Raw genomic sequence first — 17,601 nt, 5'->3', positions numbered from 1 at the left:
ACAGTCCTTGGCTAGGTATAAATCTATGTTAACGCCTCGTTCTTCGCCGTAAACTAGGTTTACGCGTCGTTTTTCGCCGAAGTTTTTCTTTTTTAAGAGTCTTTTTTCGTCAGTGCGTCTTTTTTCGCCGTCGAAACAATGGCGCGCCTTTTTTGACGTGTTGAGTGACGATATTCCATATCGAAGAAAGGTTTTTGTTATAAGAAGGTCTAAGCAGCGTGACTAGATGATGTAGTTCAAATTATATGCCCCTAAACCTTAAAAAATGTAAAGTTATGCGTTTCTCTCGAAGGAAGAAAACTATCCTTTCCTCTCAATAATTCAAATACTTTCTTCAGCATATCCAATCAGCTGGTGAATTTGATTCTGTAGCTGAATAGTCTTAGATCTCGACATTTAACAAAATCACGTTTTCCAAGACTCGGCACAAAAAAAAAAAAATAAGGAAAATGATTTAGCAACAAGAGTTTACGGAATGTACATAGCTCAGTGGTTAACGCTTCTGACTTTGAACATTGATTACGCAGGTTCGATCCCTGCTGAAGTCTAGAAAAAAGAAGTCTGATGAAGAGATGTGGTGATCTCCGAAATAGTGCTATAACTTCTACCGCTAACCACTGGGATTATTTAATTAAATTATAAATTCAAATAAAGAATTTTACAAGTTTGTGTGTACATACGTGCGTGTGTGTGTGTTTAAATACATAGACGCCATTGAAGCTTAAAATACAGTAATTTTGTTTTAATTGCTACTCACCTGATTATTGTTGCCAGTCACATCGGCTGGTCGTGGCCGTCGCCTGTGTATGCGTTTACGTGCCGTTTGATAGATTTTCCAATAAAGTACCAATATGACGAGCAGCGGCACGTAAAACGTGCAACATGTGGCAAAGACCTGAAAATGACATAAAGAATGTAATTAAATTTTTGTATGTTATTAATATTATGAAGTTAAAAGATGTTGGCCTAGCGATGTATGTAAACACGAAAAAGTTCCTCCCGGCGACAAACAAATAGTATTCGCTTGCGAGAAAATTAATCTCGGGAAGATACATATGTATACGGTTGGTTGCCGGAAAAGATGAAATGATCAACAGTACGAGCCTTGTATTGATGAAATTAATTTTTTTATTGAAACATTTGGTCCAAGTTTTCACCAGTAATTCATGTTCACGTTTGGTTTTGTGGTCGACAGAAGGCATATCCTCCATTGCCGTCTTAAATAACCTGACGAAAGCGTTATACCAGGACGAAGTCCTTGCGGCTCGATAGTGAATCGTCCTTGAATCTGTATTGTATAGTTGGTGGCAATTTCTAAAATGGTGAGTATCATTGGACCACTTTCTCTTTTGTCACCGTAAAGCAAGGACCGCAATTGTTCTGATGGTTGATTTAACGGGAGTAATTTGACTTTGATCCCTGGTGCCTCCGAATCGACAATTTTTAGCAATAACTCGGCTCCAGCGCCACTAAAAATCATCATTAAAATCGGTTCGGTCGTTTAGGAGGAGTCAGGCCACCACAGTAAGTATTTTACATACTGACACTCTTCGGATTTTTTCCTATAAAAAAAACTCTCACGCATTCATTATACGGAAAAAATGCGCAACATCATCAGCGAAAAAAAGTATCAAAAATCAACGGTATCTTATAGACATTTAAAACTTGCACTTTATGATATTGAAATTGAGTGGACTACCAAACTACATACTAAAAATTTGGTACCATTTGATGCTAAATGAACTATATTTCTATAAAATATTGACAAAAAATGTATTATGAAAAAGAAAAAAACACTGTATTCTGGGTGTATATATATTTACAAATAGGTAAAAGTTTCAATATGTTTGGAAAGCGCCACGTCCCTTTTTCTAGTAGCCCCAAAATCTTTATACCAATTTCCAGGACACTACCACAAATACTTTCAGAGATATACCTACGGTATGAAAAATTCGTTATGTATGGGTGATGCCACGCTCCCTTTAAAATTCGGTACAGCCGTTCGCGAGATCACCTCTTATAAAAAGAAGGAGCTGCTCTTTACATAATTAATGTAGGTAACACAGGGCAACACTGATTTTGATGCGGCAAATGTTGAAGTTGGTTTTGATAGGATTTTTTGTGCTGATTAAGAATACATATGTATAAAGTTTCCATCAGCTCCAGATTTTAAGAAAAATATGGTGAAAGTGTCAAAAATCGCGTTTTTTGCAATATTTGAGAACGTCTAGCAATGAAACAAAAGGTGATAGAACCTTCAACTTAGGCTTAAATTAAGGCTTGGACTTCTGTCTTCAATGCCTGAATATACCATTCCTGCACCTTGATCTAAGTTTACCTATAGTCATTTATTGAACTGCTAACACTGGGTGACTATTAGAGCAAGGTGCAGGAATAGTACTTTCAGGGATGGTAGTCTGTAGTTCTAGCTTTAATTTAAGCCTACGTGGAAGGATTGTCACCTTTTGCTTAATTGCGGTAGGAACTCAAACTTCCCAAAATCAGTTATTCCTGTTCAACAAATGACTATAAGTGACCTTCAAGCAAAGGTGCGGGAACTTGCAAGAATAGTATTAGAGATTTTTAGCTTTAATCAAAGCCTAAGTGGAAGGTTCTACGACTCTTTGTTTCTTTGCTAGAGCTTCTCAAATATTGAAAAAACGCAATTTTTGACACCTTGAACTCGTTTTTCTTAAAATCTTTTTTTCCCATTTTTGTTGGCCTGTGTAATAAGTATTGTTAAATAGCCAATACCCGCATGTTTGCGCCGCCTTCAAACACCTTTCAAACTGTAAAACAATGACTCGATTCTATTCTACGCATATCTATAATGCGGGTATCGAATTCCAAGCAAATCGGACCATAAATAAGATTTTTTGGAATTGATCGGTATCTGGTCCACCTGTCAGAAAAAACATCCTATATGTTAACCCAGGCAATAAGCTAGCTACGTGCCAAATTTCAAGGAAATAAATCAGACTTTTTCGAATAGATCGGTCTCCGGCCCGGAAAAAAGGAAACCTATATGCTAATATAGGAAAAGGCTACCAACGAACCAAATGAATTTTGTTTAGTGTAGCTCGACCCCTGCGCCACCTATCAGAAAACTTAAAATTTTGTGCACTCCTTGTTCTAAACACCTTTCCAAAAAAGCAGCACCCATTCGAATCGGTTATGAAACATAGGAGAAAATTGTTCCCAACTGATTCATGCTCACAATGAATTTCACAATTATACGAAATTTTCCAAGCTTTTGTAAAAAAAAATCAAAATTTTTAGCGTTCTTCTGGATTTTTCCGAGTTTTGCACCTAGAATTTTCTAGAATTTCAAATCAAATCAATTCAATTTCAAAATCAATTTTCGATTTTTCCAATTTTCCGACTTTCCCGGAGGGTTTTCCCAAAATTTTCTTTCGCAACATCCTTCTCCTGGCAATTATGAACAACTAAAGAAAATTTTAGCCAAATCGGCCCAACCGTTCTCAATTCATGAATTACTATACATTTTTCACACCATTTTTATATACATATATAGATAAGGAACAGCTGTTCGTAAACGGCGGTTTCCGACTGAATTTCAGTTTTTCTGCTAAAATATACATACATATGTATCTTTTCCAGTCATAAATATATCGATGGTCCTCTTCAATAACGACACAATTCAAAAAATAAAAACTCGTATTATTGTTAATTGGCTCATGTCTTTAATCGTTGCCTTATTCATGTATAATCAATACTTTAGTTAGGATTAGACATGGGTTAGCCAAGGATTAGAGACATGATCCGGTTAACAGTAATAAGGGAGTTGATTTTTTGAATTTTGAGTTGTGTCGTTATTGCAGAGGACCATGGATATGTGAATTCATATATTTCGATAATGAAATAAATTCGAGCATAAATACGATTTTTAGTTACATATACATATAAAACTCAATTTCAGCGCCACCTGGCAGAAATTTTTTTTCAAAAGAAATATTTTTCCTGTTATCAATACATATTTTAAATATGAGGATAATCGGACCATAAACACGATTTTTAGTATAATAACTCGACTCCAACGCAACCTAGCGGCTCTTTTTTTTGCAATGGTATTGTTTTTCCTATTGTCAATACATATCTCAAATATAGGGCGAATCGGACCATCAATACGGGTTTTACTAATAACTCGACTTCAGCGCCACCTAGCGGTTGTTTTAATAGTTATTCTGCTATTCGGAAGGTAGACAATTTCAAGAAACAAATATCATAAAAATCGGTCCAGCCGTTCTTGACTTATAAATGGTGTAACTAACACGACTTTGTTTTATATATATAGATTATCGTTTAAAAATGTTCGTATTTAAAAATAATATTTTCATACAAAATTTATTACGCACGTATTTGACTGTTCACATCTCAGTATGCATATGTAAGTGTAATACGCAACCCATGCATGCAGAGCGCCGCTCTGAGAGCGGTGACAACACACACACACATACATACATAGTACATACATGTTTATCCGTACAAATCGCGTGCTGGGGTGTTGATGGATATTCAACATTTGAAGGCAAATTTATATGGCTGGGTGTAGCTGAGTGCGCAAAGATGCTTGCCACAAGTTGTTGATATCCGGAGATGGTCGGGTTCGAATTCCACGGCAGGCCACATGCAAATTAAATTTTTTTTTTTAGTTTTTGTCTTGACTATTCACTTCACGAATGCTTTTTCAGTACGAACGCGGTCATTTTAATATGCGCGTAATTGAATTGAATATTTACCAATATACAGTACTTTCGTTGACGTTTATAGTAAGATCAATTACGTTTCTTTTTGATTTTAATATTTTTTTCCCTCAGTGTAGGTAAAAAAAGGTGAAAAGCAAAATAGAAGGTTTTGCGCTCCAGCCAGACGCAAAGCTCCAAAGCTCTCTCGGCGCTTCTCGCGACAATCTCCAGTCTAGCTGATATGATACCTGCCAAAATTCGGACACTTCAATTTTAAAAATAAATTTGATTCGAGACTACCTAATTAAAAAGCCGCAAGCTCGATTTTCGAGAAGATAAATTAATTTTTTTATTTGGTTGATCAATCAAATAAAAAATAAATTTACTTTCTTATTCGTCGACGAATTTAATCACAAATCAAATAGAAATATTCTGCGAAACAGTATTGCTAACGAGCTACAAGCTACTTAATCCCTGAACGAGGAAGGCAGCTAATCTTTGGTCAGTCAATTCAACGTGTTCAAAATGCTTGAAAGCAAACTATATTTAAATGAACCATAGCTCAAATCTGTTTTCATTGAACAAGACAACCAAAGGTGGCTCCATTAGCTCTGCGGTTGATTTTAAGAGCCGACACTGTTCAACGGTAACGGTATGTGGTAAAGGTCATCGAACACTTTACATCGAAAAAAATACGACAACGTAATCAGAAATATCTTTTTGAAGTGGAGCTTCGACGGAAATGGCACACGGAAATGGTACAACGGAAATGATGCAACGGAAATGGTGCAACAGAAATGGTTGGGTCTGAAACAAGTGCTCTGTGAGTTGCTGCACATAGTATTAATATAACAAAAACTTGATAATAAAAGGTTAAAGAATAACACTTGAGAAAAGACCAATACAAGAATGAAAGTAAAGGTGATTACGTACATACATAGATAAAGAAAAGGATAAAGGCAAAGGTAAAAATAAAAACCAAAACAAATATGCGTAAAGATAAAGGCAAAAATGAAGACCAAGGTAAATTTAAACACTTTGCTTACATATATAGGGACAAAAGTGAAGGGGAATATGTAGATGAAGAAAATGATACACATAAAAGAAAAAACAAAGATAAATATAATGAAAAATATGAAGATGATGATGAGGATACCGATAAAAGTAAAGATGAAGATAGAGGAAGAAATATTAAAATAAAGGTAATTATAGAGAAAACGATATAGATAGAGACTCAGAGACTCACTCTGGGACCTATTTTGGGATTTTAAAGATTTTTGGGATACTCGTGACTTATAGCTATAATCGATATTTTTATCGGTTTGGTTATTGATATTTTTTTATTGATTTTATTATCGAAATTTGTATCGATATTATTATCGATTTTGCTATCGATATTTTTGTCGAATTTTTTAGTTTAGTTATGGATTTTGTTATAGATTACCTATCGATTTTGTTGTCGATTATTATCGATATTTTTTCGATTTCCTAAACGATGTTTCTTGTCAATTTTGTTATCTATGATCTGTAGATTTTGTTATCGATATCTTTATCGATTTTTTTTTATCGGTTTTCGAAGCGATTTTGCTACCAATATTATTGTCGAATGTGCTATAGATATTTTTATCGAATTTGTCATCGATTTTGTCATTGATTTTTTATCGATTTTAATATGGATTTCGTTATCAATTGTTTATAAATTTTATAATCGATTATTTATCGATTTTGGTATCGATTTTGTTATCGATTCTTTATCGATTTTGTTATCGACATTTTCATCGATTTTCTGATCGATTTTTATTATCGATATTTTTATCGATTTTGTTATCGATGTTTTTATCGATTTTGTTGTCGATATTTTTATCGATTTTGCTATAGATATTTTTATCGGTTTTGTTATCGATATTTTGTTGGATGTTACTATCGATTTTGTTATCGATAGAGTATAAAGATAAAGGAAAATAGAATAACAAAAATATAATTAGAACGAACAGAGGTAAAAGTAGGGATCTAGACAGAAAAAAGGCAAGAAATATAACCTTAAGCAAAATCAGATGTATGTATGTATGTACCCGTTTGTATACATGTATGTGGGTGTATTGATTATGAAACAAAATAGATATGTAACGTAAGTTTCACTTCTCCAGTGTGGCCCAGGAACATTTAATTTTTTTTGCAATTATCCTTGGTTATTCAAAGCCTTCTTCTTAACTGCGTACGGGCAAACAGTGTGATCCTCTACATTTGAAAGCAGGTTGGTACTAGTTAGGCCGGCCCTTAAAATATTCTATCAACGAAAAACCATAAAAGTGAAGAAAAACTCTAAATTAAAAAAAAAAAATCGTTACCAGGGTTTAACAAAATTTGATTTTTTTAAATCGCAAAAATTCGACAAAATTTTGACTTTGATCAGCTAGAACTAAGCGTATTGAACGCCATTTAAAAAAAGCCTGCTAGTAGGCACCTCTAACCACTCATCACTAAACAGTTTAAACTCACCTGATATGCAACATCCTGTGAAACCATGCATTTTTGTTGTTCTATACGCTGCAAGTAATCGGGATCCTTCCAGCCGAATTGTGGCGCTAACGACACTATAACTGCCGCCGACCAAACACAAAATATCATAAGAAAGACACGCTTACTTGTACGCGAGTGAATGTAGTCGATGTTAGTCACCGCCCAATATCTGAAAATAAAAATGGGGAATAGTTAAACTTTGTTTTTGCCTTGGGGAAAGAAGTCGTTGGATGCTTTTTTTATGTTATGTAAGTTAGTTACACTACATAGATAATGGCTAAAATTTTAGGGAAAGCTACACTGCAAACAAAAGCTGTATAAAATGTCCAGAATCGATTGCAAAAGTAATTACTTTCCACTTTCGCATACCAAACACTGTAAAAATGGCCAAGTGACATAAGTGTTGTGACGATCATTAAATTTAAATAAAAATTTTTAATCTGTAACAATTTTATACCGAGAAGGAGTAAAGAAAAAATGAGAACAAAACATAAATTTACATATGTAGGTACATATGCATGTGGTTTAATGCGCGTATGTAGAAAAAAACGTAAACAATTTGTAACATAAACATTTGCAACGATATAGAATCATGCCAAGCCAACATCCGCTGTTGACACTGAAGGCGACAAAAAAAGTAACAAAAAGAAAAAAATGCATGAATAAATGCAGAGAAACGCCTTTGTAGTATCACCGCCGGCAGCCATGATTGGCGACGGAGTGGTATGTAGTAGTTAGTAGTAACTGTGTACATCCGCAACGCGAATGCGCAACGTCGTTTTGTAAAGTGTTACCACTTTGGTATGCAGTTAGCATATCCGGCATTAAAAACTCATACAGCCAGTAAACACACACACGCACGCACACGCCCACCCACCCACGTTTTTGCACATGCTAACGCAGAGATTGTACTTATAAAAAATCGGCTTGCGTCAATGTTTTTACAATTTTTTTGTCGGTTACCAAATTTTTGTTTTCTCATTGTTTGCGAGAAAATCGCGTTGCCGCGCACACTTTTCTAAACCAATGTTTGAATTTGAGCCACAAAAAACAGGAGGAGGTAATTTAAAGGATATGCATATGTCTGTATAAACAGAAATGTTGTTGTTAATATTAGGGATGTTCTTTCTTTTCGATGTTTGGTTGTAGAAACGGAAATTACTTATTAAAAAAAAAACGTTTTCTGTTGTTATTGTTGTGTTTAGTTAAAGTGTAAGCAGAAAAAAAATGGCTGAGCGAATTTCGTCGGACGGAGCGCTGACAACAAAGGAGTAAAGATGAGTTCCCAAATTTAGACACTCTGCATGTCCCTGATAACACGGCTCAACAAAATTTTCTCATGGCAAAAATGGCAAATTAAAAAAAAAATTATATTAAGAATAACATTTGGACGTAGTTTTTATAAACACTGAAACTTAATTTTCGAAATTTACGGATAGTTATGGTGCTATAAAAATTTACGGGATTATCGAAATTTGTCAAGTTAAGGAAGCTGATCAAGTTAATCATCAATAAGAAAAATCTCGACGTGTTAGAAAAAATTGCAAGATGCATTTTAATTTAACACACATAGATATTAAAAAAATTAACAAAATTTTTTTAGGTCGAAAACAAAATTTAAATTTCGCAGGGTTGTGTTTTTTTTTTGCTAGCTCAAGGTCTACTAAAATAATTTCGAAATGGAAATAAATACGATAACTGAACGGCCATAACTCTTGCGCGTGTGCATGTATGTAAGATCTGGAGCAATCTATATATGCATGCATGTATGTACATACATATTTTTTATTTATTTTTTTATTTTGCGCCTGAATAATTTTCATGCAACATTCACATGTGTTTTTGTATGTACATACATATGTATGTATGTATGTAGACATTGTCTTTGCCACAGCCTGCAATAATTATTGCAACAACTATTACTTTCGATAGTTAGTTTTGCATGTGTTCCCAGTTACAATGCTGCTTGCTTGTTTTGTTATTTTTTTTTCGGCCGGATTTATAAATTTTTTTGTCGATTTTACAACGCTTTTTTTAACATTGTTTGTGAATTTTTGATTTTCATTAGTGCCACAATGCCGTACATTTATGAGTGTTTTGCAGTAAGCACTAATGTAAACAAACAAAAAAATAAATGAAATACGTTTTCTACGCCTCCAGCTAGACATTTCACTTTATGTGGGTCGGCGGAAATTGTAAGGGATGCGCTTTTGTTGTTTTGCCTTTGAACAAAAGGATTAAAAGGATTTTTTTTGCGTAAAAGTGAAGTATACGCAAGTTTTAAAAAATTGAAAAATGAAGCAGACATTAAACAGAAATTAAAAAAAATTTTTTAACTACTAAAGTGGGCTTAATATGTGGAGTTACTACATTTTATCCCTTAAGAAAAGTATTCCTTTCAAATCGCTGTCACTACAGCTTTAATATGCTTTCTTTTTTCCGAAGATAAAGACAATTTTTCTCAACAGCTGTTAAGTGAGAGAAGATATAATGGAAATATGTATTGGAAATAAATTCTGAAATAAATATATCAAATGTATTCTTTTTGGAGTGATAGTTTTTACAAGGAAATTCTGGTAACTGTCTTTCAACTCACCACAGTCTTTCGAAATACAAAAGCAAACCTAAGTTGAATCTTTTTTTTTTTTAATAAAATGAAATTAAATAGATACGTTTCTTTTATTTTTAAAACAATAAGATGCAAAAATTACATTAAAAAAAGAAAAAAAAAAATCAAAAACGAATAAATAGTACTTACAAATAAAATATACATAATTAAAAAAATAAATTCATTTTAAAAACAAAATCTAAAAATTGAAAGAAAATAAAAATACAAAAAAATTAGATACAAATTAAATGAAATTAAAAAAATGTATTTTTCATTTCATAACATGAAACAAAAACAAAAGAAAAACTAAATGAAGTACGTTTATAAATGTTGATTGCAATTAAAGAGAAAAAAAAACAAATCTAAAAATGAAACTAAAGAAAGAAAAAAATAATAATGTGAAAAAGAAGAAGAATAAAATAAGTTCCTAAAAATTAAATCGAATTAACAAAATATACTTCTTTTAAAAACAACATCTAAAACTAAAGGATAATTAAATTAAGAAAAAAACAATTTAATTAAAGGAGAAAAAACACAAACAAAAGCAAGCTTATAGAAATTAAATGAAACTAAACTATACTTTCTTAAAAAAACATTAAAATAAAAAAAAAATTCCGCTGCCCGAGGACTCGACTCGGAGCTCCCGGCCATTAAAACAGCTTTTCACCACAAATGGTGAATGAGAAAGCTGTTTTTCTAACAATTTTGTGCTAGAATAACAAAAGTCTTTCGAACTATTTTGCCATTTGTCTTTCATTTATCTCACAAAAGACTTTTTACTATCTTAGCCAGAATTGCCCTGCAAGAGCTTGAGTTTGATGAGAAGTGCAGTGCGTTTTGCGCAAAAGGTAGGCCACAGATTTCTGCTGACCTTACTGGATTGTAGATTTTCCACCTACTATTAGCCACCTTTTTTCCAGAAACTTAAGCATCTCCTCTGCCTCTGAGACATCCAGAGCCGACCCGTTCCTGGCTAGCTCGTCGGTCATCTCATTGCCATGAATTCATGTGTAGGTGGCAGCCCTCTTCAAAATTATTTTCAAGCCTTATCCTTGTTAACTTTCCTTCGCCGGACATTGCGATACATATTTTAATTAACTAATGAATCCCGCTAAATACAGTTAAGAAATAAAGAATTTTCAAACCCCATTCGGTTGATACCCATATTTTAAGAATTCTTTTAACTTATTAAATAATTTGAATTTAATTTTCTAAATAGGTGGGAAACCTCTTACAACCCCTCAAACATATTCTTAGCGGTAAAATTAAAGATTTCTTAACACTCCTTCGTTTGACATCCATTATTTGCTATTTCATATAACTTGTGTATAAGTAAGCTAAATTCGACATTCCAAGTAGGTGGCAACTCTCGTCAAAATATTTTCAAACTACTACATTCTGAAACCCGTTTCCCTTGGCACCCATATGGTACATATATTTCTCTTACTTAATATGATTTTTGAAACATGTGGTAACCCTCCATTAATTCAGCTAAGAAATAAAGCTTTTCAAAACCATTTCGATTGATACCCATTTTGTAATAATTGATTAATTTTTTTAAACGAATTGAATACATTTTTTTAAAAGGTGGCAACTCTTTTCAAAAAGGTAAAAGTCTTTTGCACATACAGTTCAAGTCTTTCGTCCTGGACAAGAAATCCCTCCGCGTATTATATATAAAGATTATTATGTGATGCTTACAGAGCCAAGAGCCTTGAGTGCATAAAGATTACAACAAAATATATTGAAAAATATTGGGTCATATGAAAAAACGCCGCGATTTTTTGGTAAATTAAAAAAAAAAATGAAAAATTCTTTATTGAAAGTAATTTTTAATCAATTGCATATTAGCTATTATCATATTATACCTTGTTTATACCGACACATATGGCGCTTTGACTCAGTTCGCAGTGTATTGACTCGTATTTGTTTTCAAATCCGTTGTGTTATGTGCGATGTGCAAAGAGAGCTTCTACTCTACACGCGCCTATACAAAATTTATAAATAGAAAGCTTAAAAAAGCTTTGCCCACGGTCCAGCCGCTGCCTATCACCGGTATAAACGCATCATTCATTTAACGCGAAGTCAAAATCGCCTGAGACAATATTAAAAATTCTACTAAAATTAAATAAAAAGCATTTTGATATTTATTTGCAGCTTTTAGCATCTAAATGAATTTAATTTTTCACATACATAGGAAAAATTGTCAAATTTTATAAATTTACATCGCGTGTTCGTGAGAAAATTTAATTGGATCGCGTACGTTGTTAAGCGTATGCCTTTCATTTGGCCATTTGCCAGGCAATTAGCATAAATCGAATGTAGCACACTTCGCCGCCATTGCTAATTTGTTGTGAGCGCCCAGCGAAACGCCCAGTTGATGTGGACATCAGTGCCCGCATGATATTTGGATAAATGTGTTGCACTTAGCGCACCTGTGTGCTCGTGCACGTGTGTATGTGGCTGCGCGATAATTGTTTAATAAGCACACTGACACGTGACAGTATCGTGTCGTTGCCTTGCGTTGCGTTGCACCCGGCTATTAAGTATGCAATTTTATTATAGTTACAGTTACAGCCCATACAGGTAGCGAGGGCCCATCAACTTGCCACACATTTCCTTGTGTGTCACCTTCGGTTGGGTATGAGTACGTCGACATCGACATCGACGGCGACGCGTACAAAGTTGTCACATTTACAGCAAATACAACATAAAAAATTGCATATGGAAATTTTATTCTACATGTAAACATGAAGTGCATACAAAAAAATTGCAACCAAGTCATGTCATCAACTTGGAAGGAGCGATGCATGTGTGTGGAAGTGTGGAAAGGAGGCGTGTCAGCAATGTTAACACCGTCATTCAGGCGTGTTGTGTTTATTCTTCATAACGCCAGATGCAAGCGCGGTTATGTGCTGTTTTTGTGGCGCGTAATTGTTATTCGCTGTCAATTTAGTTGTGCTGAGTAGTTGGTTTGCTGTGTTTGTTGTTGTTTTCTGTGGCAATGTTGCTGTGGCTGCAGCCAACGAATTGCGTATATTTATGAAAATATATAACTATGTAAATGTCGTGCATTCAGGTGAAAAGGCGTGCTTGTGATATGCATACGTGCACACATACATATGTAAATATATGGAAAATTGCATGACCAGTGGGAAAATATACCTACAGTACATACATAGTATTTAAAAAAGTATCTTTATTCCTTAAATAAATAATGATGTATATGTGTTTTTATTTACATACAATTCGCTGGAGACAATTCATAGTTATTAGTCTGCATTCAATTATTGAATAAAATAAGCTATGCATAATTGTCGTCTCCATAAATTGGCCACAAAATGTACTGACATTGGTTGGTAGCAAATTTGGTTAACACAAGTCTAGTAAGGGATAAATTTACGTCATTTACACAAAAAGTGTCAGTTTTCTGTCTTAAATACCTTTCGAGCCTTAGATTCGGTTAGGTTAGATTAACTTGGCCGTCCTTATCCAGCACAGGAGTAGGACATACCTAGGCTAATGTGGGCCCATTGTGATACCATATCAGAGAATCACAACGTCCCTTTTCATGACTTAGAAGTAAAACCAATTTGTGAAGTTCAACCAAGCATTCAAAAAAATAGTGGAGAAATGAGCGAAGACGAGCCCTCGGCAATGCAGGACAGTGGCACAGCTGATGGCCTACAACTAATGGCCTACCCTTTCGATTACATGCCGGAGCTGTGGTTGCTCCAAGCGGAGTAGAGGGGGCAAGACCTGCGCTTATCTAACATAGGCCAAATATGCCTTGCTGTCCTGCACGTGGGTTCCGCAGACCATCTTCGTTCGATAAAATTATTCTCCAACCAGAGTTTGCAGAGGTGACTTTTCTTGCCAGTTCATCCGCAACACAGTTGCCCGTTCCATCTCTATGATTTGGCAGCCATACGTCTACAGGGTACGTCTACATTTCATGACAATCCTCGACGACGATTTGTCACAATTAAGTGCTTTGATTGCTGCCTGGGTATCAGAGAAGCTAGTCACTGCATGCAAATTAATAGAAGAATCGATCAGCCATCTTGCAGCTTCCTTGATTGCTGTCACTTTAGCTTGAAAAAATGCTGCAAAGATCTGGCAGACGAAAACTTCTTATCTTCAGATCCAACTTGGAGCCATCAGTGTAGATGGCTGCTGAGTCTGAATACGAGATCAGGACCGTATCCTATTTCTACTCTCCCTTTGAGGGGATCCTTGTCTGGAAGTAATTCTTTAGTACAGTAGGCGCGACTGTGTAATCCACTCCCCTGAAGTCTACTGAAAGATCTTCCAAAATTCTAAAATGCCCAAACATCGTCTCATTCCATTTGATCAGCGCATGTATTCTAATAGCATTACAGCGGTACTCGAAAGGGGATGTAATATACCCTAGCTCTGGAGTTGGTATCTTAGAACGTATTTCCCTTTTGTGGAAACACCTGGACTAATGCGTTTTGTGGACTAGTGACTAATGCGTTTTGTGGACAGCTAGCCTTATGAGGTTTATCAACTTGAGTAGCACAACGGAAGATACTCGACTACTCTACTAAGGGTGTTCTCAGGCCAAAACTTCATACCACTAACGTCAAAGTATCTATAAAATTAAAAAAAAAAAAAATCTGTGCCAAGAAGGAATAACAGCCAAACTAAATTTTAAGATTTTTTTTTGTAACTTTTATGTTGGTGGCATGAAGTTGTTGCCTGAGGAGATCCCTAGTAAAATTTTCCCAAAAACTATTTTCTAGAATATATCAGTCTTCTAACGATTAAGGGTCAAAACGACCCTTTAAGGTGGGAACTGATGGGTTGAAATGTTCTACGAAAATATTTCCCATGAAATTCAAATATGTATATATGTCTTAACCTTTAATTTCGCTCAGACATTTGTTTTAACCATTTTTTTCCACTTTTTTGAAAAGTACTTCGGCCGGGACATGAAAACCCGTAAGTAAGCTGTAAAATAGCAGGTAATTTGTAAGCAAAAAACAAAATTATCGTTAATTTCTTCATGATCTGATGATCGGACTTGAACCAAAGTAATATGGAACCACCTGTGAGGTAACACCTTTCCTTTATAAAAAAGAATTATAGAAATCGGTTAACATGGGCCAAAATTATGCGGTGGGCCAAAATTATGCGATGAATTGATAACCTTTCTCCTTTTTGTGAAGTCGGTTAAAAATTCTAGTTCGGCTGTAACCCGATAACCAGCTAGTTTATAGTTTTGACTACAGGGTAGGAAAATAATCGCCTGTCAACAAATGCGCGTGGGCAGATACGGTCAAATTATTTTCCCGACAAATTACAATGAAAACTAATTGATAAATTGTACCAACAATATGAAAAATGTACTGTTGTTATTGTATGCATGTAAGTGATAATTTGTTTAAATGTCAACGCCAATAGTCGCACTCTTACACCAACAAAAAAAAAACAAAAATAATCGCCTGCATTATTTATTATTTATGAAATGTTGCAGTCACAGCCGCTACGGGGGATCAATATTTAATTTAGAATTACAATTGCGGTTAACGGCAAACGTTCGATTATTGATTAATATACAAATGATGGTAATCGAAAGTAGAAGTATTCATGATACATACATACATATGTATGAATAATTTTAGATTTAGTGTAGCCGCAAATGAAAATAATGTCAGCTAATTTGTTATTAGCATTGCATTGCTTACTGCTGTGGTTTCCCTCTAAAATTATACGCTGAAATATTAATCACGATATTTTTTTTTTTGATTATTTGCACATGAAAATGTTAGAGTTTGATTGGCATATATGTATGTACATATGTATTTATTGCTGATTGGATTTCAAGTTTTTTTGAAAATTCGATAAAATTTTTACGCAATAACATATAAGAAATTATTTCTAACGCGGAGGCTGATTAGAAGCTCGAATTAACTGAAGTACTTATTTAAATTAAAAATATAAATTTTTCGGCCTTTTTTTCTGAAATGGTGATTTTTCGAATATCGAATAAACCGAAGTTTTGTTTACCGAATAAACCGGGTTTTTCATGTACATGGAATACTCTAAAAAACTCACTATTCATATATCTTCATATATTCATAATACTATGATATTGCCACAACTAAGGAATGTGGCCAACCTTTTCAAGCTGAGAAGTAACCGATTATATTTTTAATTTCGCTAAGCCCGCAAACAAAACGTTCTTCGGCAATCTTGCTCTTAAATAAAATCAAGTTCCCTTCGAAGATTTTTTTTGGTACACGCAAATCTTTTTTTCAAATTAAATCGGAGCAATTCAATTTGCTTTCAAATCAAGTACAAAACATTTCGTTTACCGTCTTTCGAATTTGTAGCACACGCTTTAAAGCACCTAAGCAAAAATGTAGCAAAATATCTCTCATAGCTATTTTGTAATTTTTGGTATTTAATGATTTTTTCATTTTAATAACGTAAGATACTTCAAAATGGTAAAATTAAACAGCCACAATGTTTTTCTTGCCATAACGAACGAATCTAGTGTGCCAGTAAATGCAAAAAATTAAACTGAGAAAAATATGACTATGATTTGAGAAACTAAAATTCCATTTTTACAATTTTTATTGGCACATTCATTCTAAAATTATTATATACATGAAGAAAGCAACATATGTATATGTGCATAAGGAAAAGTGTGTAAAAATCTTCCACGCCAATATTTAATAACTTTTAAATACTAGGACTTTTAAGTTTATGTGTATTACTTAAATTTTGTTATTTAAATTGTTAATTAAATTTATAAAGTTTTACGTTTAAATAAATTTTATATAATATTAAGGTTTTATTTTAGATTAAAATTTTATTATTGATTTATTTTATATGTAAGTTTTTGCATGAATTTTTATTTATTTGCTACACGGCGTATACGTGAAAAGAAAACTTTGTATAGAAATTTATGTAGAAATATTGGTTATAAACTATGGAGGTGTAAACAACACTATGCTATCTTTGAGCTGAGACCCCATGACCGACCAAAAAGAGCAGTATAGGCATATATGGCTCTTTTTCTTTTCCTTCTTGTTTGTCGCTGTAACCTTCTAAGCTATCCTGGCCGAGTTCAATAGAGCACGGCAATCGCTTCTCTTCTATGCCCCCTGACTACAATAACAAATGCCAAGTGCATCCAAGTTCTTCTCCACTTCGCATTTCTACCGCAGGCGAGTCCTTCCTTTTCCTCTGCTACCACCAGCAGCGTCTGTGCCCATTCAAACGACTAACCAAGCCAGCAGAGCCGCTATATTTCTATTCGCTGCACTAAGCATGTCCATGACGTCGTAGCTTCAGTGCCAAATTAGACTTGGTTATTTTCGTTAAACCAAGATATTTGATGTCGTCGAAGTATTCAAATACTTACTCTACAGTAAATATGTATACGTGCTAAGTAAGGCATTCAATCCTGAAGCTTTTTATCAAGATTTTTCGGGATATCCATTTTATAACAGCTTTTTGCATTTTACAGTAGGTTCGCCTTTTCCAAACCACACAGATTCGTTGTCACCACATTTGGTCTTAGGGGAGCATAATGTCTCTTAGTATAAGAGTACGTAATTTGATGTTTAAATATTTTTATTCTAAAATATCTAAATACATTATTTGTCATAAACATTTACTCATATTTGCAGAAATCCTTTTCCAAAAAAAGGCCAACAAAGTAAAATGAAGAACAACTCTGCCACACTGTAAAAGCTTGTTGTGTTTTCAATTGCTACCAGATTTTTCGTCGCA

At 34.1% G+C, this 17,601-nt stretch overlaps 1 protein-coding gene across 1 annotated transcript in view; it reads right to left on the bottom strand.

The window, feature by feature from the left end:
* Positions 1 to 17,601, bottom strand: part of 5-HT1A (5-hydroxytryptamine (serotonin) receptor 1A) — a 175,190-nt gene that overhangs the window by 50,495 nt on the left and 107,094 nt on the right. The window contains exons 4-5 of the mRNA XM_017615498.1: positions 7,206 to 7,395; positions 758 to 895 (exon numbers count right to left, since the gene is read on the bottom strand). Coding sequence (XP_017470987.1) covers positions 758 to 895; positions 7,206 to 7,395 — 328 coding nt within the window. The remainder of the gene's footprint in view (positions 1 to 757; positions 896 to 7,205; positions 7,396 to 17,601) is intronic.

This window comes from Rhagoletis zephyria, unplaced genomic scaffold (assembly GCF_001687245.7).
Source record: "Rhagoletis zephyria isolate East Lansing unplaced genomic scaffold, Rhagoletis_zephyria_1.1 Rzeph_scaffold_00022, whole genome shotgun sequence".
Taxonomy (NCBI): Eukaryota; Metazoa; Arthropoda; class Insecta; order Diptera; family Tephritidae; genus Rhagoletis; species Rhagoletis zephyria.
This window is presented reverse-complemented; position numbering and strand designations above follow the sequence as displayed.